At 44.7% G+C, this 26,454-nt stretch overlaps 1 protein-coding gene across 1 annotated transcript in view; it reads right to left on the bottom strand.

The window, feature by feature from the left end:
- Positions 1 to 23,346, bottom strand: part of nhsa (Nance-Horan syndrome a (congenital cataracts and dental anomalies)) — a 115,861-nt gene extending 92,515 nt beyond the window's left edge. Inside the window, exon 1 of the mRNA XM_084067579.1 lies at positions 22,874 to 23,346. Within this exon, the coding sequence (XP_083923705.1) occupies positions 22,874 to 23,192 (319 nt within the window). The 5' untranslated portion in view covers positions 23,193 to 23,346. The remainder of the gene's footprint in view (positions 1 to 22,873) is intronic.
- Positions 23,347 to 26,454: the final 3,108 nt, after the last annotated feature.

The raw sequence follows: 26,454 nt of genomic DNA, 5'->3' as shown, positions 1-26,454 counted from the left end.
CACTTTTACATAGGCTGCTGCTGATGCGGGTTCGAATCCCGATCTCGACGACCGTTGCTGCGAGTCACTCCCCATCTCTCTCTCTCCAATTCCTGTCAGACTACTGTACTATGATCTAATAAAGGCAGAAAAAGCCAAGAGATTATCTAAAAAAAAATGTTTTAAAAAATAACATATTGGGCGTAATACACCACTAAATATTCGAGGGGGGTGGGGTTCCAAACGAACCCTTACAGGTCTGTAACTCTGAGAGCGTACAAGTGGAACCAAATGGACCCGTAAGTTATGGGGTCCTTGAAATTAAAAGGTTTGAGAATAAAACACTGCGATAGTTCAAAAACACAGCCATGGACCACCCTCTCCTATAACCCACCGGGAAAAAAAGGTCATATTTCACACGGGAAAACCCAAAAACAAAATGGAGAGCTTTGGCAGCAAATACATGACTTCTCTGGGGGCTCATGCAGGCATCGCTGTCACACACCTTTGGGCAAAGCGGCATGAAAAGAATTGGGCTCAAATCCCTGTGGCCTGTTTGCTGCTGTCCCCCATTGTTCTGGTTTTGGCGATCCTCTCAGAGAGAGCACAATTCCTCTCTATTCATCCCTGATCCTCTCTGGTGCCCCGAGTCTTCATCTCTCTGCCAGACATGAGAGGAGAGTATAAAAGCCACTGGCGTTCCACACGGTCTCTCTCAAAGCCCTGGAGTATTAAAGTCCTCCTAATCAATTAGACTTTGGCTAATTAAGCTTGACTGTGTCAAAAACAAACAATAGTTTTTCCCTGACTTTGCTTTTTTTGGATTGTGTTTTGGATTATGTTAGCCTCTTTGAGAAAACACACTGGTGTAACATGTATTGTTTTAACATGTATTAAAACCACTGGAACGCCAGCATCCATATTCTGGAGGGAACATTGGCTAAAAGTAGCCGATCTACAAGCTCACAACGCATTTTGGCAAAATAGATTCGGGGCCCTATTTTCGTCTGTGCCTTACCCATTATTATCCCTAAACTTCTTTGCAATGTTTTGCTATTTTCAAAAACATTTTCAAACAGTTCAAATGGCCAATCTACAAGCTCACAACGTGTCGAAGTAGATCGGCTAGTTGAACTATTTTAAAATGTTTTTTAAAAATACTAAAAAATGGCAAAGAAGTTTAGGGATAATGGGTAAGGCACCGGAGAAAATAGGGCCCTTGGTGTAGACTGAAAAAAAGCAGTCCAAGTACACCCAACTCAGGTCCAGTTTATCAAGTCTAGAGTGTTTTTAAGTGGTTAATGTAGAACTGAGGAGTAAGCTCTCTGCCGTGACCGATGAGTGTTGGCCCCGACAGAGACAGACAGACAGACAGACAGACAGACAGACAGACAGACAGACAGGGCAAAAAACATCACAAAAGCATCACGGCTGCCACAATGGAGCACATAAAAAATTGGGTATAACGTCTTGAAAGTTTCAGCAGGAAAGTCTGTTTTTCTCTCCCACACCTCTCCCCAAGCTCTCTCTCTCTGCCAGGAAAGGAACTTATATAGTGCAAAGAGTTCTTTGACAGAAGCCGAACACCACAAGGCCATTAAAGTGAGTGGATCGACGCATTAAAGAGGACACCGGTGGCTCAAAGATCACAGCAGACCTGCACAGTAAAAAAAACTGTCAAATGAAAATACGGCCCCCACTCCACACTAGTGGAGTGTCCCTGTGCATATTCCATGAAAAGTGCAGGTTTAACAAGCTGCACTCTACGTGCTACTGCCAGCGTTGCCAGATTCTGTGAGAGAAACAAGCAACCAGGTCTAGGAAGACAAGCCCAAAATAGTGACTATGGGCCAATATATGGGCCATATGAGCACTTTAAACACATACATCGGCTATTTGAAAATAGCAGATCTACAAGCTCACAACGTGTCGCGATGCGACGCATTGTGAGCTTGTAGATCTGCTATTTTCAAATAAAATCTTGGGGGGAAATTAGAATAATCAGACCTGGCAACACTGGCTATACTGTGTGTGCGTGCAACCATACACACCTCACGGTCGGAGTTAGCTGATCTACAAGCTCACAACGTGTTGCATTGGCAGCGTGGCGTGAGCTTGTAGATCTGCTAGTCGGTGTGTGGGAAAAGTATATAAATCAAGGCTTATATAGGCAGGCTTCAGGGAGGACACTGAATCCCTAAAAGTGTTCAGTCAGGCATTTCGGCAGTCAGTCTAGCAAAATGTGAAAGGTTAGTTGAGTCAGAGAGAGACGCACGCACCCCTTCAATCTTGATGAATTACACCGTGGAGTGACTCCACTGTGTCTTCTCTCTGTGAACACGTCTGTGGTTTGATGTGGGATTAGAGGGACTATACGCTCTCATAAAGGCGAAGGCGTTTTCAGGTGCTTCTGCTGAGGCAACAACAACCACCGGAGCTGCACTTGACAGAGGGCGATGATATATTTTTTTAAAGTGGAGAGAGAGGCTGGGGGTTGGGTGGGTGGGCGGGGGGGTGGGGGGTAGTGCAGCTATTTCTGCAAACCCTCGATTGCCGTTGAAAGACGAACAATACCGCGTCTTGTTCTATACATGTTCCCCCAGCGCCTCGGATGTCAGTGGAAGTCCCCCTTCCAGGCAAACCACCCAATTGTGCACTTTGGAGAGCAGCAGACAGACCTCAGATGGCTAACGGGGGTCTTTTCTTTGGGAGGGAAGAAGAGCATCCATCTCTCTACTCCCAGAACATATGGGACGGATTGGCTGGAGGCTCAAATATCCGCCACTTTCAAAAAAAACAAAAAAACCTCTCCAACGGTAAGAGTTCTGCGGCGATGGCAGCAGCCGTTTGCCCTGCAGAGTCAGACCGCGTGGAAGTCTAACGTTTCACGGGAGCCGTGGTTTGAAGGCGCATAAAAAACATGATTTGCCAGGAATTCAAATGAGCCCCCACTGTTTTTAGGAACTCCTGCCACGACGGGGATATCTGACTGTTCAATCCCAGAGTTTTGTCGTTGGAAGTTCATCGGCGGCGAGGAAGGATATTTTCCAAAAAGCCATTGTGTCCTGAGATTTCTGCTTCCTTTCTTCTAATGCAAGATCTGTGGAGCTGATTAGTGGAATTTGCTTAAGCTTTAATGTCGAGTTGGTAATTGGCAAGCGACACAAACACACAGGCATGCACGAGCATGCACGCACACGCACTCACACACACGCGCGCGCATACACACACACGCGCACACACACAATAGGGAGCAGGTCATGCATTTTTTATAGTTCTTCTGCTGGTCTAGCAGGACGCTTCTTTCCCCCGCGGGGCAGCTGGGAGCAAGATGGACACAATCCCAAAAAAGGAGACCTGGATACTCAGAGAGAGAGAGAGAGAGAGAGAGAGAGAGAGAGAGAGAGAGAGAGAGAGAGAGAGAGAGAGAGAGAGAGAGAGAAGAGCAGAGAGCAGCATCGCAGTTCAGAAAGAGAAGAGAATAAAGTGAGTCCATGGAATGCCGGAGGGCACACAGAGGCATAGAAAATCACTGGCAAAGAATAGAAGACAGAGGAAGGAGACTAGAGGAGCAGAGAGAGAGAGAGAGAGAGAGAGAGAGAGAGAGAGAGAGAGAGAGAGAGAGAGAGAGAGAGAGAGAGAGAGAGAGAGAGAGAGAGAAAGGAGGGAGGAACGGAGGAGGGTGAAATGGCTTAAGTGTGCTGCTGGCTGGCTGGCATGTGAGATGAAGAAGCTCTGATGTCTGGTTGACCTGGCCCTGCTGAAGGCTTCTTCATCACGTACTGTGTTAATAACTCATACAAATGGAACCAAATGGACCCTCTTGGAGTTGCACGTGCGGGAGCTTTGTGTGCACACACGTAACTCAGAGAGTTGTGTGTGCACACACACACACACACACACACACACACACACACACGTGGTTCCATTTGTATACTTTAAGCATTATAATTCTGAGTTATTAAACACTCAGGGTTGTGCAGTGTGCCAAAGTTATCTAGAGAACCCAAGAATTATGCACATCTAGCACATATTAACCTCCCCCTCCCCCTCCCCCACTCACATTACAATTTTCAACTGATAAGAGTCTAAAAAAAATCCCTGCTAGCGGCCCCTAGGGGCCTATGCTGGCCCTTACATCCCCCGCTCACACTAGCGAAGGCTACAAATTCAAAGCAAATGGAAAAATGAGTAATTATTATTAGTGGCAGAATTGGGGGGCAGTATGTAAGTGTCAATTAGCCTTAAGACAAGTATACTTCTGTGAATCACTGAACACTGCAGGAGCGAAATTCATCCCGCTGTTTGCTCTACGGCGCTATAGATCTGGTCCTTTTTCGAGAAGCGAGGAGACTTCTTCTTCGACCGTTTTTAACCCATTAAGACCGGGAACGCATCTGTGTCATTTTTTTTTCTTTCTTTGGCTATTCAAAAAATAGCAGATATACAAGCTCATAGCGCGGCACCGAGTGCCGCGCTATGAGCTTGCAGATCTGCTATTTTTGAAAATTTGTGAAAATGTGTGCAAATCTTGGAATATATATATATATATATATTTTTTTTTAATCTTTGCTTCTGGGGGGTCCCTGGAACAACATATTTTGAGATGGGGGTCCACGGCCAAATGACATATCATTTTTGGTGGTCCTTGACATGAAAAAGTTTGAGAACCACTGATATTATAGCAACATGTTTTTTTTTTTACTGTTAGGATTTAGAAGACATTTGTAGAATCCTCCAGAAGCAAAGATTTGAATAAAAAATGTTCGCTTTAGAAGTATATTTTCAAAGATTTGCACACATTTTCGTGATTTTTCCAAAAATAGCAGATCTACGAGACCTGTAGATCTGCTATTTTTGAACAGCCAAAGAAATCAAAAAAATGGCACAGATGCGTTCCAGGTCTTAATGGATTAACTGAGCCTCGTGTCGTGTGGATGTTGTAGGTGAACTGAACGCGGTACAGCTGAGTGGAAAAAGTTGCTGAAGTGATACAGACACACAGAGCAGAGAGAGAGAGAGAGAGGACTCTAGTCGGTATCCAGGCCAGAGAGAGAGAGAGAGAAGCTCGACTCGCCAGCGCTCCGTCAAGCAGCTATAGGGCACGGGGCGAGGTGCTGCTGTGCTCCACTATTTGCACCGGGGCGTAAATCAGTGTGACACACGAGGGCCTGCGGGAGGGGACCGTTAGAGACACGTAACACCGGCTAGCTAGCCCTAAAAGGACAAGAGGTAGGATGAGGAGAACAGAAACGCTAGCGTGCAGAAGTTAGACCGACCGCCAGTGGTGGGGAAAAGTATTACTCAATTTCTTTACTTAAGTAAAAGTATCAATACTGCAATGTAGAAGTGCTCTGTTGCACGTAAAAAAGTCCGGAATTCTAAATGTACTTGAGTAAAAGTACAAAAAGTATTGTCATCAAAATGTACTTAAAATACCAAAAGTAAAAGTTCTCATTGTGCAGAATGTCCCATGTCACATGTTTTCAAATGTATAACATATATAGAAAATCTTTTGAAAATAGCAGATCTACAAGCTCACAATGTGTCGCATCACGACGCATTGTGAGCTTGTAGATCGGCTATTTTCAAATGGCCGAAATGTATATAGGGCTGAAGTGGTTAATGTATGTTTTGTGATAATATTCAGAATCTTCAAAGTAACTAGTAACTAAAGTTTTCAAATAATTGTAGTGGAGTAAAAGTACAATATGTGGATCAGAGATGTAGTGGAGTAGAAGTAAAACTATTGGAAATTGGAAATACTCAAGTAAAGTGCAAATACCTCAAAATTGTACTTATGTACGGTACTTAAGTAAATGCACTTAGTTACTTTACACCACTGCAGAACGCTAGCATGCAGAAGTTAGACGGCTAACAGTTAAGCTAGCAGAAAGAGTCAAGACGAGTCTCTCATTTTCTAGAAGGACTCGTCTCTCAGGGTTAAATGAACACTGAGGTAGTTTAGGTAGGGACATAAACAGCATTCCTACTCTGTCTATTTAGCTGCTTATGTGCGTGTTAATATAATTACACGGCATACATACTCCAGTGCGGCGGTGAGATGAAAACAGGCGACGCTTTGATGCCAATCAAAGCGCTTTTAAACTTAACAAAGCTTTCTAAAAAAACCTCGCCCTGCAACCTCTCTCTGGATGAGTGCATTTATAGCTCAAATAAATGGACAATGCTACTGTTCCCTTTTGTGTTAGTCATTATGAAAACATTATTTACAAAAGGCCCACCTGGTAGAACGCTGCCGTTGGTGACTCCTACGACTGGAAACGCACAGAGTTGAATTTCACTGTAAACTGTGTGTGTTACTATTCTTATGATAATCACTATAAACCTGTGTCTTATGCTATTTTAGATTATTTTACACTTTGGCTATTCAAAAATAGCAGATTTACAAGCTCATAGCGCGGCACCGAGTGCCGCGCTATGAGCTTGTAGGTCTGCTATTTTTGAAAAATCGAGAAAAACTGTGCAAATGAATATATTTATATTATTTTAAAGCAAACATCTTTTAAACTCAAATCTTTGCTTCTGGGGGTCCCTGGAACAAAATATTTTGAGATGGGGGTCCGCGGCAGAGTACATATCATTTTGGGGGTCCTTAACATGAAAAAGTTTGAGAACCACTGATATAGAAACATACGTTTTTCCGAAAACTGTCGCGATTTGGAAGACATTAGCTAAGAATCGCCCTCAGGTCTTAATGGCTTAATGAATAAGATGGTATTTTAACCAACTGTATGGTAGAGTATATGTTACAGTACAATGTAAATAGTACAACATCTCCCTTGGATAAGTGGGTAAAGAGAGAAATAGCTCAGATACATTTTTGACCACGGTTTTGAATCCCAGATAGGACATAATAAAAGTTATGGATTGAAGCTTTAAATAGTCATGGAATGTTGACACGGATGTGATTGAATGGGACCGAGCTGATATGAAGGCCCTCATATCATATCATATCATATCATATCATATCCACACAGGTGCTCTCTCTCTGTCTGGGGCAGGCAGCTCTCGGCGTGATTTATGAAAAGGCCCTTTCAACTTTAAAAAACAAAGAGTGGTCCTGCTGATCCGGAGCCTCTCTCTCTCTAGGCTGAGGTTGAGGTGAAGGGAGTTCACATACCACCTCCAATCCCAGCCTAAACACCTGCATGGTTAAAACACAACGCCTCCTTCCTCCTGCTTAAAACGCCTAAATCCTTCTCTCAACACAGACACTTTCCCCCCGTCATCCCGGATGCTTCCAAAACCACAAAACTGTCTTTCTGACTGACTTTCAGGCAGGTGTTTATTTTTTCAAAGAAATAGGCACGCGGTAAATATTGTACTTTTACTACACTACATTTATGTAAACTTTAGTTACTTTGTAGATTTTGATTATTATTACAAAACATACATTAACCACTTCAGCTCTAGATACATTTCGGCCATTTGAAAATAGCCAATCTACAAGCTCACAATGCGTCGCTATGCGACGCATTGTGAGCTTGTAGATCTGCTATTTTCAAATTATTTTTATGAATTTTATACATTTGAAAACTTGTGAAACGAGACATAACAAGTGATGCTTTAAGTACATTTTGATACCAACACTTTTGTACTTTTACTCAAGTACATTTTTAATTCCAAACGTTTACTTGAAACAGAGCATTTCTACATTGCGGTATTGGTACTTTTACTTAGGTCAAATATTTGAGTACTTTTTCCACCACTGCTGTTGCTGTATCCTACCATGGCTGTGAAGTTTCCCTGTGCCAGAGAACTTCCTTATGAACAAGTGTCCTAAAATCTTTTGTTAAAGCTGTGAATCACAGTCAGCATCGGCGCTACTTTTATCCACATTTTAGACATTGTCTCAACCTGCAGATAGTGAGCCAAACAAAACTGCAAGAAATGGAGAGTTCACTACTTTTCTCTCTCTACCTCTGTCTGTGAGAACCTGCTATAGGATTCAAGCTTCACATTGCCGTAACGGTAATTCCCTTGCATAATGTTTAAGTCTTTCTTTGTGATGCCTTGGGGCAGGGGAAGAGTAGGAGGGATGCAGGTTTAAAAAAGGACAAAAGCTGGGAGATTGTATCACATATAAAAGACCTCGGTGACTTAACCCAGGCAGGTGGGCTAGGCTAGCTAGCATCCTGCTGGCATGTGTAGACAGCTAGTGCAAAGACTGGCCCATGCTTTTTTTTTATGGTCCTCATGTCTGTCAATATTTCTCCAGGTTGCCATGGAGACGAGGGTTCTACTAGGGTGAGTTACTCCAAACAGCATGCCATAGTAAGACGTGAACTTGGTTTAACCCCCGAGGCCGTAGGAATAGCACTGTTTAATCTTCAAACGGAATCACTGAGAGAGTTTTTTGAGCAAAGGCTAATATGGCACTGACACGAAACAAAGCAATAGTTGCTAGAGGCATGGCCAGGCATGGCCTATGGAGCACGGAATGCATTTGAAGACATCTAATCAAGCGAGGATGAGGTCATCGTTATCTTTCCTCTCGGCGCAGGAAATTGCATGGAAGGCTATAGCGTGAAATCGTTTTTCGGTAGAACGCTGTCGCTGCTGTGGTAAAGTGCAAGAGTACGAGACCTAAAGTATCTGTGTGTAACGTGTAAAACAGTGATTATGGGGGGAAAAAAGATGCGACTGCGATCGTGATGTTGTTAACGTGTCCGAATCCAAGCTGATCTCTGTGAGCGGTGGTGGAAAAAGTACTCAAATGTTTTACTTGAGGAAAAAGTATCAATACTGCAATGTAGAATGTAACTCTGTTAGGGCTAAAAGTCTGGTGTTCAAAATTTACTCGAGTAAAAGTACAAAAGTATTGGCATCAAAATGTACTTATAGTACCAAAAGTAAAAGTACTAAAATGTTTGAAAATAGCAGATCTACAAGCTCACAACGCGTCGCGATGCGACGCGTTGGGAGCTTGTAGATCGGCTGTTTTCAAATAGCCGAGGTATGAAATAGGGCTAATGGTTAATGGTTAATGTATGTTTCATAATGTAATAATTTACATCTGCAAAGTAACTAGTAACTAAAGTTTTCAAATAATTGTAGTGGAGTAAAAGTACAATAGTTGCCTCTGAGATGTAGTAGAAGTAAAAGTATTGAAAATTGGAAATACTCCGGCAAAGTAAAAGTAGCTTAAAATGACTAAGTGCTTGAGTAAATGTACTTAATGACTTTCCAACACTAATGACGAATAGCCTAATTATTTTTTCCTGGCAGGTTTTGGATGTGTTTTCCTAGAACTCTAATAAAGGATAAAGGAAAATAACTTCTCAAACGTTTTGTTGACGTGACGTTATGGTAAGTCACACACAGTGAATGGACCAAAGGGAACCAGCCATGCGTTTGTGCACGGTTTGGTTCAGGCCCGTCAAACCGGGGGACAGGACAGAGAGGGACCTGTATATACGGGTGAATGTGAAGCTCTATCCTCCTAATCCGCCCCCCCCCCCCCCCCCCCCGGACGGTCCCTGGGCTGGCTGGCCCGGGCGTCTTGTGCCGCTCTGCTGACCTGCTGCTATTCAGTGTAATGTCAAACGTTCAAATCCCTCCTCTAATGACCCGACCGACACTCTGGAGAGAGAGGCTGATGATGAGCCAGGTGGAGGAGGAGGTGTGTGTGTGTGTGTGTGTGTGTGTGTGTGTGTGTGTGTGTGTGTGTGTGTGTGTGTGTGTGTGTGTGTGTGTGTGTGTGTGTGTGTGTGTGTGTGTGTGTGTGTGTGTGTGTGTGTGTGTGTGTGTGTGTGTGTGTGTGTGCGTTTGCTCTTTTGTCTTTTCAGGGCTCGTATGTAAGAGGGACGGGGGGGGGGGGGGGGGGGACACGGGGGATTGGGGAGGTCAACAGGCTTTTGAGGTGAGGGGTAAGTGACCCTACTACTCCCCCCCACCTCTCCTCTAAAGTCATGCGTATTGACCCCTGGAGCCTCTTCCTCCCCCTCGCCAACCCATATAGGGTCATTTCTGCTGGGGTACAGTCAGTGACCAGACGTCCCCCCCCACCCCCCCGGTTTGGGTGTCCCGAGTTTAAAATATCTCTAAAAACATTCACTTTCAACTTGTCCTGGTTTTCACCAGGGTTAAAACAATAACACTAGTTCTGAGGGCTTAGATTAGATGTTTATCCTGTTCTGTTGAAAGGTGTAGTTACTAGCTGTGCTAAGTGCTAAATGAAAACACCAGGTGAAAATAAAAAGTAGTAATTGTTTGAGAAAATGTCAAAGATCTCATTTGAAATAAGCCATTGTGCCTTTATGGGCGATCCAGTTTAGTGGACCTTGTGAACTGTACTTCCATGTACTTTTTCCTTTCTAAATAAAGTATTTCAATCAATCTATCAATCAATCAGTGATTACATGGTTGGTCACCCTATGCTGGGGGAGGTCATCCAACAAGACTAAAAGAACCTGTGTGTGTGTGTGTGTGTGTGTGTGTGTGTGTGTGTGTGTGTGTGTGTGTGTGTGTGTGTGTGAGTGTGAGTGTGCGTGTGGTTGTGAGTGTGTGTGTGTGTGTGTGTGTGTGTGTGTGTGTGTGTGTGTGTGTGTGTGTGTGTGTGTGTGTGTGTGTGTGTGTGTGTGTGTGTTCGTAAGACAAACACCTCGCGGCAACGAGGTAGAGTAACACTTTCACAAAGAACAAAAACAATCTCCATTCCAACAACAACAACAATGTCCTCCGGTGTCAGTGTTGAACCAACAAAGGGTTGAAGCAACACCGTTAGAGCCCTGTGAGTTGTTCATACATACACCTGCATTAGACCGGCCAAGTTTTTCTGTGCGAGGAGGAGGGCTCTGTGTGATAACACATCTCACCAACCAACCACACATAAATGTTGACCTATTTGCCCGGAAAATATACACCGATAACACGGAGCAGCTGGTGGTCTTAGATAGATAGACAGTTAGCCAACACGGGCAGTGAGATTGGAGAGAAAACCCCCCCCCACTTTTCAGAAGCCTTGGATCCACGCAGGGACCTTCTACTCTACTCCTACCTACCGCAGAAATGTGCAAATGTAATCACTCACACATTTCCCTACAGCGGAGCCTATGAAAAACACAATATTCAGCTTTTAACAAAAACCTCTCCTTTCATTAACAAAAGCACACCCCCACCCATCCACCAAACTTCACCTTTCTTTCTTAATCTCTGGCATTTTAGATTTTAGTCATATTTTATACTTTGGGCTATTCAAAAATAGCAGATCTACAAGCTCATAGCGCGGCACCGAGTGCCGCGCTATGAGCTTGTAGATCTGCTATTTTTGAAAAGTCTTGAAAATGTACGCAAAGATATGAATATATATATTCTTAAAGCGAAATTGTTTTACTCAAATCTTTGCTTCTGGGGGGTCCCTGGAACTAAATATTTTGAGATGGGGGTCCGCGACCAAATACATATCATTTTGGGGGTCCTTGACATGAAAAAGTTTGAGAACCACTAATATATAGCAACATCTTTTGTTTTCAGAAAACTGTTAGGATTTAGAAGACATTTGTAGATGCGTTTCCCGGATTGAATGGGTTTAATCTATGCCCCGTCGTAAGATGGTGTCGCGGGGCCGGATAATAGCCGATCTACAAGCTTACAACGCTGTGAGCTTACAGATCGGGCTATTTCCGGCTGCCAGACACCGCCACGCGACAAAGTATAAATGAGGGCTTTAACCTCTCTCTCTACCTCGTCTCACCCGCCTCGCTATAATCACAGCAGTCATCTAGTCCAATTTAAGGAGCATGTGTGGGGCACAAGGTCCCAGAAGTGCAAAGCAAGCCGTTGTGGTTTCCTGGTCACTGGCTCTTTGGAATGCCTCACTTGACAGAATATATAGAGCTGCTGGTGGAAAAGCCACTTGAAAAAAAAAAAAAAGAAACACGGCGGCTCAAGCCTTCAAGGGGCTGAGGTGCTGAGAGGCACACGCTAGGCTAATGGAGTCCATAGGGCCCGCTAAAGTTAGAAACCTTCAATTGTGCCTGCCTGCTTCCCCGTCGGGAACGTTTAACCCGTTTGAACCCGGCGGGAACGCATCTGTGTCATTTTTAGATTTATTAGCAGTATGGATACAAGCTCATAGCGCGGCACTCGAGCTTGTAGATCTGTTATTTTTGAAAAATCGTGAAGGCAAACATTTGTAACTCAAGTCTTTGCTTCTTCTAAATCCTAACAGTTTTCTGAAAAACGTATGTTTCTATAATATCAGTGGTTCTCAAACCTTGTCATGTGAAGGACCCCCAAATGATATGCATTCGACCACGGACCCCCATCTGAAAATATTTTGTTCCAGGGACCGCCCCAGAAGCAAAGATTTAAGTCTAAAATGTATATATATTCAAATAATTGCACAAATATTCAAGATTTTTCAAAAGTAGCAGATCTACAAGCTCATAGCACGGCACTCGGTGCTGCGCTATGAGCTTGTAGATCTGCTGTTTTTGAATAGCTCCAAAGTATAAAATAATGGTTTAAAGTGGTTACACACAGATGCGTTCCCGGTTTAAAAGGGTTAAAAAAAAGGAAAAGGTCCGGTGCTCCGTCTATGAAAAGTTCATTTTTTTCATACTGTATTATTTAAGAGGCTCTGTAACAGCGGAACGCTCGCGGAACACTTCTCCTTGCGTCATCCTCCAGCCGCTTTGATATTTGAGACTTTTGATACGCTCTCCCTCTCTCTCTCTCAAGCCGCACGCCAACCAAAGAAAAAAAGAGAAAAGGCAAATGTGCAATGAATGAATACAAGAGCAACGCTGGGCTGTGTATGTGAGCGGAAAAGAGAGAAAGGAAAGAAAACGTTCCACAGCTTAGCTTAGAGAGAGGCCATGACATCAGCACACAGAGATTTGAATGAAAACACACACAAGCCGCAGCAGCAGCGTCTATCTATGCTGTCTAGTAGGGCCTTGTCTGTCTGTCTGTCTGTCTGTCTGTCTGTCTGTCTGTCTGTCTGTCTGTCTGTCTGTCTGTCTGTCTGTCTGTCTGTCTGTCTGTCTGTCTGTCTGTAATATAGTGTGTGTGTGTGTGTGTGTGTGTGTGTGTGTGTGTGTATGTGTGTGTGTGTGTGTGTGTGTGTGTGTGTGTGTGTGTGTGTGTGTGTGTGTGTGTGTGTGTGTGTGTGTGTGTGTGTGTGTGTGTGTGTGTAATAGTGTGTCTGTCTGTCTGTCTGTCTGTAATATAGTGTGTCTGTCTGTCTGTCTGTCTGTAATATAGTGTGTCTGTCTGTCTGTCTGTCTGTCTGTCTATCTGTAATATAGTGTGTCTGTCTGTCTGTCTGTCTGTCTGTCTGTCTGTCTGTCTGTCTGTCTGTCTGTAATATAGTGTGTCTGTCTGTCTGTCTGTCTGTCTGTCTGTCTCTAATATAGTGTGTCTGTCTGTCTGTCTGTCTGTCTGTCTATCTGTAATATAGTGTGTCTGTCTGTCTGTCTGTCTGTCTATCTGTAATATAGTGTGTGTGTCTGTCTGTCTGTCTGTCTGTAATATAGTGTGTCTGTCTGTCTGTCTGTCTGTCTGTCTGTCTGTCTGTCTGTCTGTAATATAGTGTGTCTGTCTGTCTGTCTGTCTGTCTGTCTGTCTGTCTGTCTGTCTGTAATATAGTGTGTCTGTCTGTCTGTCTGTCTGTCTGTAATATAGTGTGTCTGTCTGTCTGTCTGTCTGTCTGTCTGTAATATAGTGTGTCTGTCTGTCTGTCTGTCTGTCTGTCTGTAATATAGTGTGTCTGTCTGTCTGTCTGTCTGTCTGTCTGTCTGTCTGTAATATAGTGTGTCTGTCTGTCTGTCTGTCTGTCTGTCTGTCTGTCTGTAATATAGTGTGTGTGTCTGTCTGTCTGTCTATCTGTAATATAGTGTGTCTGTCTGTCTGTCTGTCTGTCTGTCTGTCTGTCTGTCTGTAATATAGTGTGTCTGTCTGTCTGTCTGTAATATAGTGTGTCTGTCTGTCTGTCTGTCTGTCTGTCTGTCTGTCTGTAATATAGTGTGTGTGTCTGTCTGTCTGTCTATCTGTAATATAGTGTGTCTGTCTGTCTGTCTGTCTGTCTGTCTGTCTGTCTGTAATATAGTGTGTCTGTCTGTCTGTCTGTCTGTAATATAGTGTGTCTGTCTGTCTGTCTGTCTGTCTGTCTGTTAGGATGGGGGGGCCGGAGGAGCAGGGTGAAGCTAGGGAAGCCTTTGAAATGCACTCTGTAATTAGCAGGGCACTATATATCTATGTCAGGTTGTCTGGACCTGCACAACTATGCCTATGTCTCTGATAATGAAAGACAAAAGCAGTAGAGGGGGGGGGGGGGAGAGGGACCCCCCCCCCCCCCCCTCCCCCATCCCGGCGTCACGACACACCAATGATTTATAAAACCTGTGTTTCACTCTTGTAGCCATGTGGACGATTAACACCGGAACCAAAACGCCACCACCGTGCACGTTTATGGCCTCCATCATGAAAACAAAAAACACAAGCTCTGCAATATTGAGACTCTATTGAGACTCTATATACTGGATGTAAATGAAGTCAAGATTTGGCGAAGATTCGATGAAGTCAAGATGTATCCTCTGTGTATTTTAGATCAACTTTTGGAAAACGCAACAAAAGCACCACAACGGGCCAGGAAGAGGTTAAAACCAGTCTGTCCTCTCAGCTGTGCTCCGATACAGAGAGAGAGAGAGAGAGAGAGAGAGAGAGAGAGAGAGAGAGCAGGACTCCTCTCTGTACTCTGGCATTGTCTCACATTGTTACATAACAAGCTAAGAGTTACTGGAAGGTACTGTGGGAGCAGATTTTCTTTGGAATCAAACATGCATGAGACAAAACAAGAGGAAAAAAAACTCAAGTCTTAACTGGTATATATTGTACTCATGCATGTGGGCGTTTCCAGCACAATGAACTCACGTGTGTGTGTGTGAACGAACGCAGCTAGCTTGTTATGGTGTTTGTCTGTGGTAAACTAAACAGCCCCCAGGACTTTAATGAAGTCAACTTAAAATCAAATGCTTGACAGACTCTGAAAGACGTTCATCCAGTTCTGATGACATAAACCACATGTTGATAAGAAAGGGGGCGTGGCACAAAAAAAACAATACTCCCACTTCCTTCAACGCAGAGATGAAAAATCCCCCCGTTCTTCATCCGTGACCGTCAAAGAAAAACGTCTGTCTGTGTGTGTGTGTGTGTGTGTGTGTGTGTGTGTGTGTGTGTGTGTGTGTGTGTGTGTGTGTGTGTGTGTGTGTGTGTGAGGTTTTTATGACCTCAGTGTTTCACTATGCTGCTGTTTAACACAATGCCTGCCCTGCAAGCACTTAACGGTAAGTAAGGTCTGGAACGAGCAGGCAGGCACGCGGCACAAAGACAAACGTAGCTTGTACGACATGTTCCTCTGACCCGGAGCAAGTGGATTCTTATTCAATTAACTCCCATGGTGCCAGCGTTTACCCCCCAACTGTATTCTCTTCTGCTGGAGGAGATATATATAAAACGTAACCCAAACACATGGTCCAAACTGTGTTCATGTGATCACACCTAGGGGGGCAAACTCCATGACTCCATGGGCCAATCCATTTAATGATTAAAGCTAGGGCTTAGAACACATGCATAATGATAGTAATATAATACACATTGTACATGGCAAGTATCAAGCTGGGAAATGGCTGAAATGTCATCTCAGGCACTCATTCTGGAAATGTAATAAACTAGAGGTGCGGGTCGTCGCGCGACCCTTCCGTCTAGCCCAGCGGTTCTCAAACCTTTACATTTCAAGGTCTCCCCTTAACTCTGACAGCATACAAATGGAACCAAATGGACCCTAACGGGTCCATTTGGTTCCATTTGTATGCTGTCAGAGTTACAGACTTGTAAGGGTCAATTTAGAACCCATAAAAGGAACCCTGAGAGTCCCTAGAACCAACTTTGAGAACCACTGGTCTAGCCGCTGGCACGGGGCTCTTTCGTCTAGTAGCCTGTAGACGTTCACTGCGGAGGCGAAAAACGGGAAGCGAAACGTACCGTTGTCTTGACGGAGAGAGCATGAGGACCTGTATGAACCACACAGACCCACAAACAGCCACGCATGCGCGCCACTTTCTATTGTATATTAGGATGCACCAGGGCTGCAAACCCTCAGCGGTGCTTTTTCTGAACCACTTGCAAACTGGCAACCCTGTTTTGTGCATACAGTCACAAATATTTTTGCACAGCACTGCCATACGACGAAGTATGAAATAAGTGGTTAACCCATTAAGACCTGGAACTGTGGCATTTTTTGATTTGAGCTAAAAAGCATTATTTTACACTTTGGGCTATTCAAAAATAGCAGATCTACAAGCTCGTAGCGCGGCACCGAGTGCCGCGCTACGAGCTTGTAGATCTGCTATTTTTGAAAAATCGTGAAAATGCGTGCAAATCTTTGAATATATATATTTTTAAAGCGAACATTTTTAACTCAAATCTTTGCTTCTGGGGGGTCCCTGGAACAACATATTTTGATGGGGGTCGGCGGCCAAATACATATAATTGTGGGGGTCCTTGACATGAAAAAGATTGAGCACCAGCGATATAGAAACATACGTTTTTCAGAATACTGTTGGGATTTAGGAGATATGTAGAATCGGCTTCAGGTCTCAATGGGTCAAATGGACATCTTGCTATACAATGGCACTCTGGACGTGTGCAGCATCATCTCATTGTGTTCTCCCGCCTCCCTGACCCGTCTCCTCTACGCATGGAACACAGGGGGGGAGAAGCATTGCATCCTGGGAGATGAAAGGTGAGCTGGGGTTGTATCTTATTGTGTTCAGAAACCGGTTTCTACCTCTCAGGAGCTTTGCAAACATTGTGCTCTGTGGCTGCATTATGTGTCGCGTGTGTGTGTGTGTGTGTTGTGTGTGTGTGTGTGTGTGTGTGTCTGTTGTGGTCGGTCCTTTGCTAGAGGGAACGCGGTGGTCCGCTGCCAGCCATGTGCTCTGGCACGACAAAGCCAAAAAACAGAAAAAAAACGAGGACCCACTCGCCGCCACAAGCATCATTACAGCTCGCCCGGTAACCCGATTACCCCGGCCAGGGCGCGCTAACCTAAGAATAATGCTTTATCATCAAGCGTCTTGGCCGCCGTTTAGAGTGCGTCTGACGGGATTCCAGCGCGGACGGACGGACGCTGATGGGGTGTCACCAGATAGATGTCCAAACAAACGCACAGGCTCAGAGATCCACGCCAAGCACCCGCTGTGTGTGATTACAGAGAGAGAGAGAGAGAGAGAGAGAGAGAGAGAGAGAGAGAGAGAGAGAGAGAGAGAGAGAGAGAGAGAGAGAGAGAGACAGGAAGAGACAGACACAGAGAGACAGAGAGAGAGAGAGAGAGAGTAACAGGGAGAGACAGAAACAGAGAGAGAGAGACAGACACAGAGAGAGAGAGAGAGAGAGAGAGAGAGAGAGAGAGAGAGAGAGAGAGAGAGAGAGAGAGAGAGAGAGAGAGAGAGAGAGAGAGAGAGAGAAGAGAGAGAGAGAGAGAGAGAGAGAGAGAGAGAGAGAGAGAGAAACAGGGAGAGACAGAAACAGAGAGAGAGAGACACAGGGAGACAGAAACAGAGAGAGAGAGAGAGAGAGAGAGAGACAGACACAAGACAGACAGACAGACAGACAGACAGACAGACAGACAGACAGACAGACAGACAGACAGACAGACAGACAGACAGACAGACAGACAGACAGACAGAGAGAGAGAGAGAGAGAGAGAGAGAGAGAGAAACAGAGAGGAAGAGAGAGAAAGCCTTGTGCATTGTCTGTCTGTTTTCTTTTCTAGGTTACTCAAAGTCACTCAGAACAGCACAGCAAGACATTTTCACATTTTTCCCTTTCAAAAGATTTATTTTAATTACACCCTGATGGGTTCATTTGGGTCCATATGGGGGGGGGGGGGGGCTAGGTGCCTCAATAGACCTGCTGAAGAGAGTATACCTCAGGAACACAGGGAGCATCTTCACAGTTATATCCTCATTACCTCAAAAACACTGCTGAATATTTAATACACCTGTGGGCTAAAGCGTCTCGTGCACGCGTGCGTGCGTCTGGGCATGCCCGGGCACGTCCCTTCCCTCGCTCGTGCATGCGGCGGTTTTACACGGGAAGTAATTTAAAATGTACAAATTTCTGTTTAAATGCAGTGTCTTTGAAGTAATGAGGATACAAATGGATACAAGACACTTGGGATTATACTCTGAAAGCTGTGTTGGCGTTCATAAACACATTCTGATAGGTTTGCTGTTGTTAATCGCAGACCCCTATTCATTTATTCATTAATCATTTCCCCCCAATTCATCAAGTATTATCTAGTTTCAATAACAGAAATCCTCCATGTCTTCAAGGCCTCACTGGGTGAGTAATTGATAGGAAAAAGAGGTAATTTTCTAGGGTGAAGTACTCCTTTAACTGGTTATAACACTGAGGGGATTAATATGATGGAGAGAGAGAGAGAGAGAGAGTAACGTGAGCACAAAAGCAGCAAACCACGTTTGACCTCATTGTGTCAGCATCATGTCCTGAGCTCAAATAATAGCGCACAGGGTTGATAGCAGGAGTGTTTACTGTTTACTACACACACTGAACATGTCAATCAACACACACACACACACACACACACACACACACACACACACACACACACACACACACACACACACACACACACACACACACACACACACACGGCTAGAAAACAAAGCTGCTATAACGAGAGAAGAGAAGCAATGGACGGTGCTGCTAGTGATACCTGAATAACTTGCTTCTGCATGATAATCCAACATGGTAGGACAATACTAACTGTGTTGCTCTGAGTGAGGTCACAGCATGATCTCTCTCCGCACACACACACACACACACACACACACACACACACACACACACACACACACACACACACACACACACACACACACACACACACACACACACACACACACACACACACACACACAGAGAGAAAGAGTCTCTGCACCGCTCCATTTACACTAATTGTCATTCAGATTAGGGGGGGCTCAGTTGTTTAAACACTGCTGCCACTGTCACATTAATATAAAAAGGGACAATTACGAGTAATTAGACTTTTCCAAGGGAAAGGGGGGGGGGTGTCTGGCTAGTGTGGCGACACTGAACGAGGGATGACCTTCCGGGATCTACCGTCTATACCTCTCCAAGCCGGAACCATAACACAGTGTGATCAATATTACGTCACATCTTTTCTGGGAATGTCATAATAGGAGGGATTTTAGGGGAAGAGGGGAGAAAAAAGGCGGGGGTTCGAGCACAGACCCCTGGGGGACCCCGGTCAACAAAGCATATAGTGTTTAAGTGGTTAAAAACATTGGTGCTTTGGGCTCTGTGGCCGCTAAACAAAGTGCTCCGTGCTCCTGTCACCAGGCTCAGTTTCGTTATTACAATAATGTTATTATTGTGACTTGTTGACTGCACCAGAGCATCTGTTTATGTGCAGGAGGCTTGTTTGGACACGCAGAGGATCAAGAGAATCGTGCTTTTTTTGATGATTATCACATGGTTTTAGACTTGGAGAGAGAGAGAGAGAGAAGCTGAATCAAATTAGATAACCACGTCGGCTTCAATAATGTGCTTCTGGTCCGTTTTAGTCCAGAACAGCACAGCCAACCGCTCTCTTAGAACAGACAAGCCATTCTGGCTGTGTTTAATATGACTTCTTCTTCCACTCAAGTCCAACTTTATTTTCACATCATAGATTTACAGGTGAACAAAAACAAAGTGGGTGAAAAGAAATGATTTGGCGCACAAACTGGTTTCAGGAAAAGGGATGATATATGATATCGTCTGTCGGGGTGGAAAACTCATAATGTCCAAAACTGTAACTTTTCAGGATTCAAATTCAAAACTTGAAAAAGTAGCAGATCTACAAGCTCGAAACGCGTCGCTTCGCGCCGCGTTTCGAGCTTGTAGATCTGCTACTTTTGTGTGACCATGACGCTGTCGTTGTAGTATGATCAAGTAGGGCGTTCATAAACGAAAAAACACTAAAAGTTTAAATATGGAGATAAAGAGGTTTCTGCCAACGATATGATACACATTTGGCGATGATAAACATTTGACCTTTGACAGCAACGGAGATTAGCAACAGTGCTTTGTAGCAGCCACGGTGTGTGGACACAGACAGACAGACAGACAGACAGACAGACAGACAGACAGACAGACAGACAGACAGACAGACAGACAGACAGACAGACAGACAGACAGCACTGGGAGTTTTTCATAACATAAAATGAGGTAAGAATCAGGACCCAGGGAGAGGGATAGATTGATCTTGGCTGACCTTTTTTTGCAAAAGAAAACACAACCTGCGATTTAAAGTGGTCTGTGTGGTTCGGGGGGTGGGGGGGCTTATGAAAGGTGGGCTGATAAATATCCTCAGGCAAACCCAACCTATTCACAGACCACAGGAAGGAGAGGGATTGACCAACAACAAGCAGGGGCTCGCAGGCAGGGGCAGCCAGAGTCCCAATCAAGCATGACAAATCCTCTGGGTTGTGTCCAAACTGGAGGACTTTTGACTGGGCTGGACAAGTCTGGAGTCTGGGGGGGGGGCACAGTGCACACATGCTTCCTGGATGTACTACACGCGCACGCACTCGCGCGCACACACACAATAATTTTTTACGACAGCCTAATCCTAAAGTCGGTGCACAGCACTGTCACACACAGCTAAGCATAAATCAGGCATAACTCTCACCCTGACAACCCCCAAACCTAACCTCTAAAACGCATAGTTTGCATAAGTTGTTGTTTTTTGTTTTCTTTTTTTTACCATAAAACAACCATTTATCTTGTGAAGACCAGGAAAATTGTCCACAATGTCTATTTCTCAAGTTCTACTATACTTGTGTTTTACACACACCCACACACACTCGCGTGCGCACACACACACACACACTCACATCACCCCGGTAACTGACAGAGGGGACAGACACACAGAGATTAAAAGCGCCCAGCAGTGGCCTCACGCTGGGCTATCGAGGTAATGAATTCCCTCTCAGCGGAGGAATGTAGAACTAGAGCACATGAAGGGGTCATTCTGCACCAAACAACCACTACTAGTACTACACACTCTGTACTACACACTGGCAGCATGCCGAGACACACACACACACACACACACACACACACACACACACACACACACACACACACACACACACACACACACACACACAGTCACCAGCACACGCAGTCTCAAGTCAAGCTGAGTATTTATAGTAGCTTGGATCTGTCAGCTTAGAATCTTTTACTATCTTTCAATTGTAACTGTTTGTGAATCTTTTAGTACAGTTAACAACAGCAGGGGTCTTCAACGTTTTTCAGGCCAAGGACCCCCCTATCTGAGAGAGAGATGAAGCAGGGACCCCCGCTACATATTGTACTCATGTAAAATGTGTGTATTCAGACTTTTAACCACTTAAACCTTCAATACTTTGTAAACTTGACCGTTGGCTCTGTACTTGGTCTGCTCTTTTTCCCCCTCTACACCAAACCTCTTTGCCGAAAACAGCCGATCTACAAGCTCTCAACGCCTCGCAGTGCGAGCCGTTGAGAGCTTGTAGATCTGCTATTTTCTCACAATAGGGATGCTGGGATTCAAGTGGTTAATGTAAAAGAAAAAGGGCGGCCCCATGTAGTAACTCTGAGGACCCCCAAGGGGTCCCGGACCCCCTGTTGAAGACCCCTGAACCACAGTATCTCTGTTTATCTGAATGTCTGTAGCCTATAATAGTGGACCTGGATTCTTTAGTATAGGCTACAGTTTGTTTTTTAAATCAGTTTATTTCAGTTTGGAATTCAATTCATTCTTTTAATGGAATATGGCGGCTATAATCTCATTTATAATCTCAATTCAGTGACTCTAGCTTTGCATCTCTGATAAATAAAATCCAAGCCAATTTATAGCCACGGTATAAAAATGTTTAAACCATAAAATCTCATAGAGACACAGTGACACTACAACAGTAGTAGTTGTTTTCTTCTTGTCTTGACAGGAAGATAAAGTTATACCCCAGAGGGTGGTCCTAAAAGGCTATAAACCCATAATGCTGCCTTGTCTACTAAAGTACACTCCAGAATGAGAAACAAACGAGGATGGTTGTGTGTCATAAACAATAACAGAGCTATAAACACCTACCAGCCCGGATTAGCGGTCTGCTTTTATACAATACAGCCTCCTACTTACAGCATGATGACTCCTTTAGTCTGTCTGCTTCTCCCAATGGAGAGAATGATCACATTATATATTAACTGATATCTATATCTACATGGTAACTGACATATATAGTTACTAATACAAGTGGGTGACTTTAGGAAAGTAATGAAAACGGGTTTTTAGACGTCATTTGTAGGCTAGTATCTTGGGCTCCCATATCAATGTGCCATCAGCTGTTTTTCTATGTTAAAATTAACATCACAAGCGAGTTTGTGATGTTAATTCTTATGTTAATGTGTTATTTCCAGTCACTGACCATTTCGTATAAGTTCCTAAACCAATGCCTGGTGTAGCAGAGAGGCTCACAGCCTCAGCTTCATAAACCAAAAGTCCAATATTTCCCCAGAATGTAGGAAATTGCCTTTAGTCTAAACCAGTGGCTATCAACCAGTGGTCTGGGGACCACCAGTGGTCCTTGAGGGGTTTCCATTGGGTCCCCTCCCCAGCCAAATTAAGTTAGGAACGAAATTTCACTTTCCACGCGGGAGACCCGGGTTCGGATCCCGGTCGTTTACACACAACACACTGGTTCGATGCTCCAGCCTCCAGGCAACAACCAACCAAGCGACTGTTACTGTTGAATGAATACAATAAAAAAGTGCAAGTTTCTGCTATGGTACTTACGCACGGGCTCCTGTCGGGGGTCCAGCCCCCCGGTGGTCTCCTGCAGTCGGCCGATCCGTCCCTGAAGACCCCGGACCCGGCGGCTGGTCGCCACCACCTCGCCCTCCAGCTCCTGGAAGATGGAGCAGGCGTGGCGGGCCAGGTCCGAGAGCTGGCGTAAGGTCCGAGACAGAGCCAGGTTGCTGATGCCCACAAGGTCCTCCTGAGGCTGGTCCCCGGACCCCCCGAGCCCTCCGGGGACCCCGGTGTCACTATCTGGGGGGATGACCGTGCGTCGGCACAGCCACTGGGGCTCCACGATGCGTTTGGCGAACGGCATGTTGTGTCTGACATGTGGGAGAGACCCTCACTCTTACTATAAAGTGTGGGACCCTCCTCACCCTACTGATACCCCCGTGATGAATAAATCCACTTAAAAAAGGAAACAGTTCTTCTCGTATAGGTCCTTTTTCTTTGTTTTAATCCAATTGGTGTAGCTGGTGGTGTTGTTGTTGCCCCATCCTTTAGCTCTGTGACTGGGGGAAGGAGAGAGAGAGAGGACTGTCCGCTCCGGATCAGCTCAGCTGCCTGACTGTCTCTCTGCTAGAGAACTAGAGGTGGTTTAAAAAATACAAAGGATCACACCAAAACCCCGGAACGGATTCACATGCCTTCCTGGATCCGGACTGCTGACTCTCCCCATGCATGCAGTGCACTTTTTTATAATAAATCTGTAAAATAAGGGAAAAAAATAAGAATTAAATAACCTAACCCTGTCCCTAACCCTAAAACCGAAATAAAGTAACCAAAACACGAAAAAAACGAACAAAATCCGCCCCAAAAAAAACGCAAAAGTTTGTAAATACAAAAGTTGTTTACATTTGACAGTTACAAATGTTTTTCACGATTTTTCAAAAATAGCAGATCTACAAGCTCATAGCGCGGCACTCAGTGCCGCACTATGAGCTTGTAGATCTGCTATTTTTGAATAGCCAAAGTGTAAAATAAGGGGTATAGTCCACCGAAAGTCGAGAGCCTGTGACGTCCCTGCACACACGCCAACTGCCTAGCCCAGTGGTTCTCAAAGTGGGGTCCGCGGACCCCCAGGTGTCCTTGAGGGAGTTCCAGGGGGTCCCCAGCTAAATAATAGATACCGGTAGTTAGGAACCAAATGGACCCTTATGGGTCTGTAACTCTGAGAGAGTGTACAAATGGAACCAAATGGACCCGTACACTCTCAGAGTTAACTTAACATTGATTTTACAATATAAATTGGGGTCCCAGAGATATAAATGCATTAGGTCCATATAGCCTAATGCATGTCAAACTGGGGGTCGTTGAAATTAAAATGGTTTAGAATCACTGCTAGAGCCGTAAACATCTTCTCTTATGGGGGTCCCTGGCGTATCTTTTCAGATGGGGGTCCGCGGGGCTAATGTCAATTTGGGGGTCCTTGGCACGAAAAAGTTTGAGAACCACTGGCCTAGCCCAGTGTAGTTCTCAAACTTTTTCGTGCCAAGGACCCCCAAATTGATATGCATGTGGCTGCGGACCCCCCCCCCAACCTGAAAATATGTTGTGCCAGGGACCCCCCAGAAGCAAAGATTTGTGTTACAAATGTTCGCCTTTTTAAAAAAAAAAACGTAAATTTAAAGATATTGCACACATTTTCAAGATTTTTCAAAAATAGCAGATCTAAAAGCTCATAGCGCGGCACTCAGTGCCACGCTATGAGCCCTAAAATCTAAAATGACACAGATGCGTTCCCGGTTTTAATGCGCTAGGAGAGGAGAGGATATAGTCAGCACTCAGCAGCAGCAGCTGAAGCCTCTATATGAAAAAGACACCAGAGGGTCTATGAATGACCCTGACAACTTTCTCTGCTGCCAGAACTGCCTGGCTGCAAGTTTTCTTTTTTTGTCTTGTACACGCAAATGTATTTTAAACCCAAACCCTTTGTTTACACACCAAACTGTCCAAAGCAGCCCAAACCCAAGGACAAGTGGATGCCCAAAAATATGTTTTCATTAAATTTCATATTTTAGAGGACTCTTAACTCCATATTTAAACTTTTGTGTTTTTCCGTAAATTAACGCCCTATAGGCCTACTTTGATCATACCCTAGCGTCACACAAAAGCATCAAAAGGAGCTCGAAACGAGACGCTGTTTGTTTTAATTTGAATGCTGAAAAGTAACAGTTTTGTACATATGAGGTTTCGACCCGACAGAGGCGATATTTTTATTGGCTTTTCCCCCCAAAAAAATCTTTATGTTCTTATGCCAACCATCATTAAGTCATTAGTAATAATGTGTGAGCTGCACAAGCATTTATGGACTCTCAGCCAGCCAGTTGGCATATGGCACAGGGGGCTCTGCATATGCAGAGCAGTTGGAATGTAATGGACTGGTTGAAGGTTACTGTGGGCTCTGTGTGAAACACAGGTTCAAATAGGCAGCTAAACAACACGATAAGGAGACAGAGAGACAACCCTTCCAACTATGTGAAATAATTACAACTACATGCTAATTCTGCACATTCCACCCCCCCCATTGCACATTCCCTGTTGCTGCTAATGGGATTTTAGAGGGAGAGAGTGTGTTTTAATTAATAATTTACCTATTATTCCTAACGTTTCTTTTAACCTTATTCTTTGATTTCTTATTTTGGGGCAGCGGTGGCCTCAAGGTTTCGGTTATTCGGTTCGATTCCCTGGACCGGGCAGGAGAAATCTGGGTACAGGAAGTGAATGGCCACCAATACACCCCTGAAGTACCCTTGAGCAAGGCATTGAACCCTACAGCTGCTCAGTGGCCAACAGTAGGCCTATATACTTGTACTGGTCAGCTCCCAGGTTTTAATGTGTGTGTCTATGTGCAGGGCGTTGCTGGAAACAAGCAGTTTTACCCAGCTACTACCCTGGGTAAATAAAGAACCAAAAAATAAATCATTACAGTCCATACTTTATTGCCGTTGTCACACCAACATGTCACTGCTGGTACCATAACCTGTATGAGTGAGTGACTAATAAAACCCCTCTTGATTCTAGAATAGATATATGACATTGACTCATGGGCTCAGCGTTATAGCGAGTGAGGGCAACAATCCAATGACATTATTTTGCCTACATCTGGAAGCAGAATGGAGCTGTGGGGGGGGGGGGGGGGGGGGGTTTCTGCTGTACTTTTCTCATTACAGACGCATATACCAGCATAGGATAATCTGTGCTTTCACCTCGGTACCATGGTCCTGACGGAGACAGAGACGGGCTTCATTCACATTTAGCTGAATGAGGGTTAAACTAAATCCCAGCTGACGGGCCCCAGAATTGGCAGAGGTGACAGCCTAAAGCCCCTTCCTGTGGGCTAACCAATGTCCACAGTAGAAGTGCAACCACTGCAAAGCCCAGGGCCGAGACAAAGGCCGCATGCAGCACAGAGACGGGCCCGGCGTACGTATGTCGTCATCTTTGAGTAATGGAGCCTGCCCACAAAGGGCTAAACTTGAACGCACAAAAGGCTGGTAATCTTTGTTGTGCCAGAACAGTCAGTTTTTAGCCACTGCTGCACAGTAAGTATCCTGAGTGTCAATGTAACGCCGAGA

The sequence above is a fragment of the Gymnoscopelus microlampas genome, assembly GCF_963454915.1.
Source record: "Gymnoscopelus microlampas genome assembly, chromosome: 9".
Classification (NCBI taxonomy): Eukaryota; Metazoa; Chordata; class Actinopteri; order Myctophiformes; family Myctophidae; genus Gymnoscopelus; species Gymnoscopelus microlampas.
The sequence above is the reverse complement of the archived record's forward strand: the minus strand, read 5'-3'. Positions and strand labels throughout refer to the sequence as shown.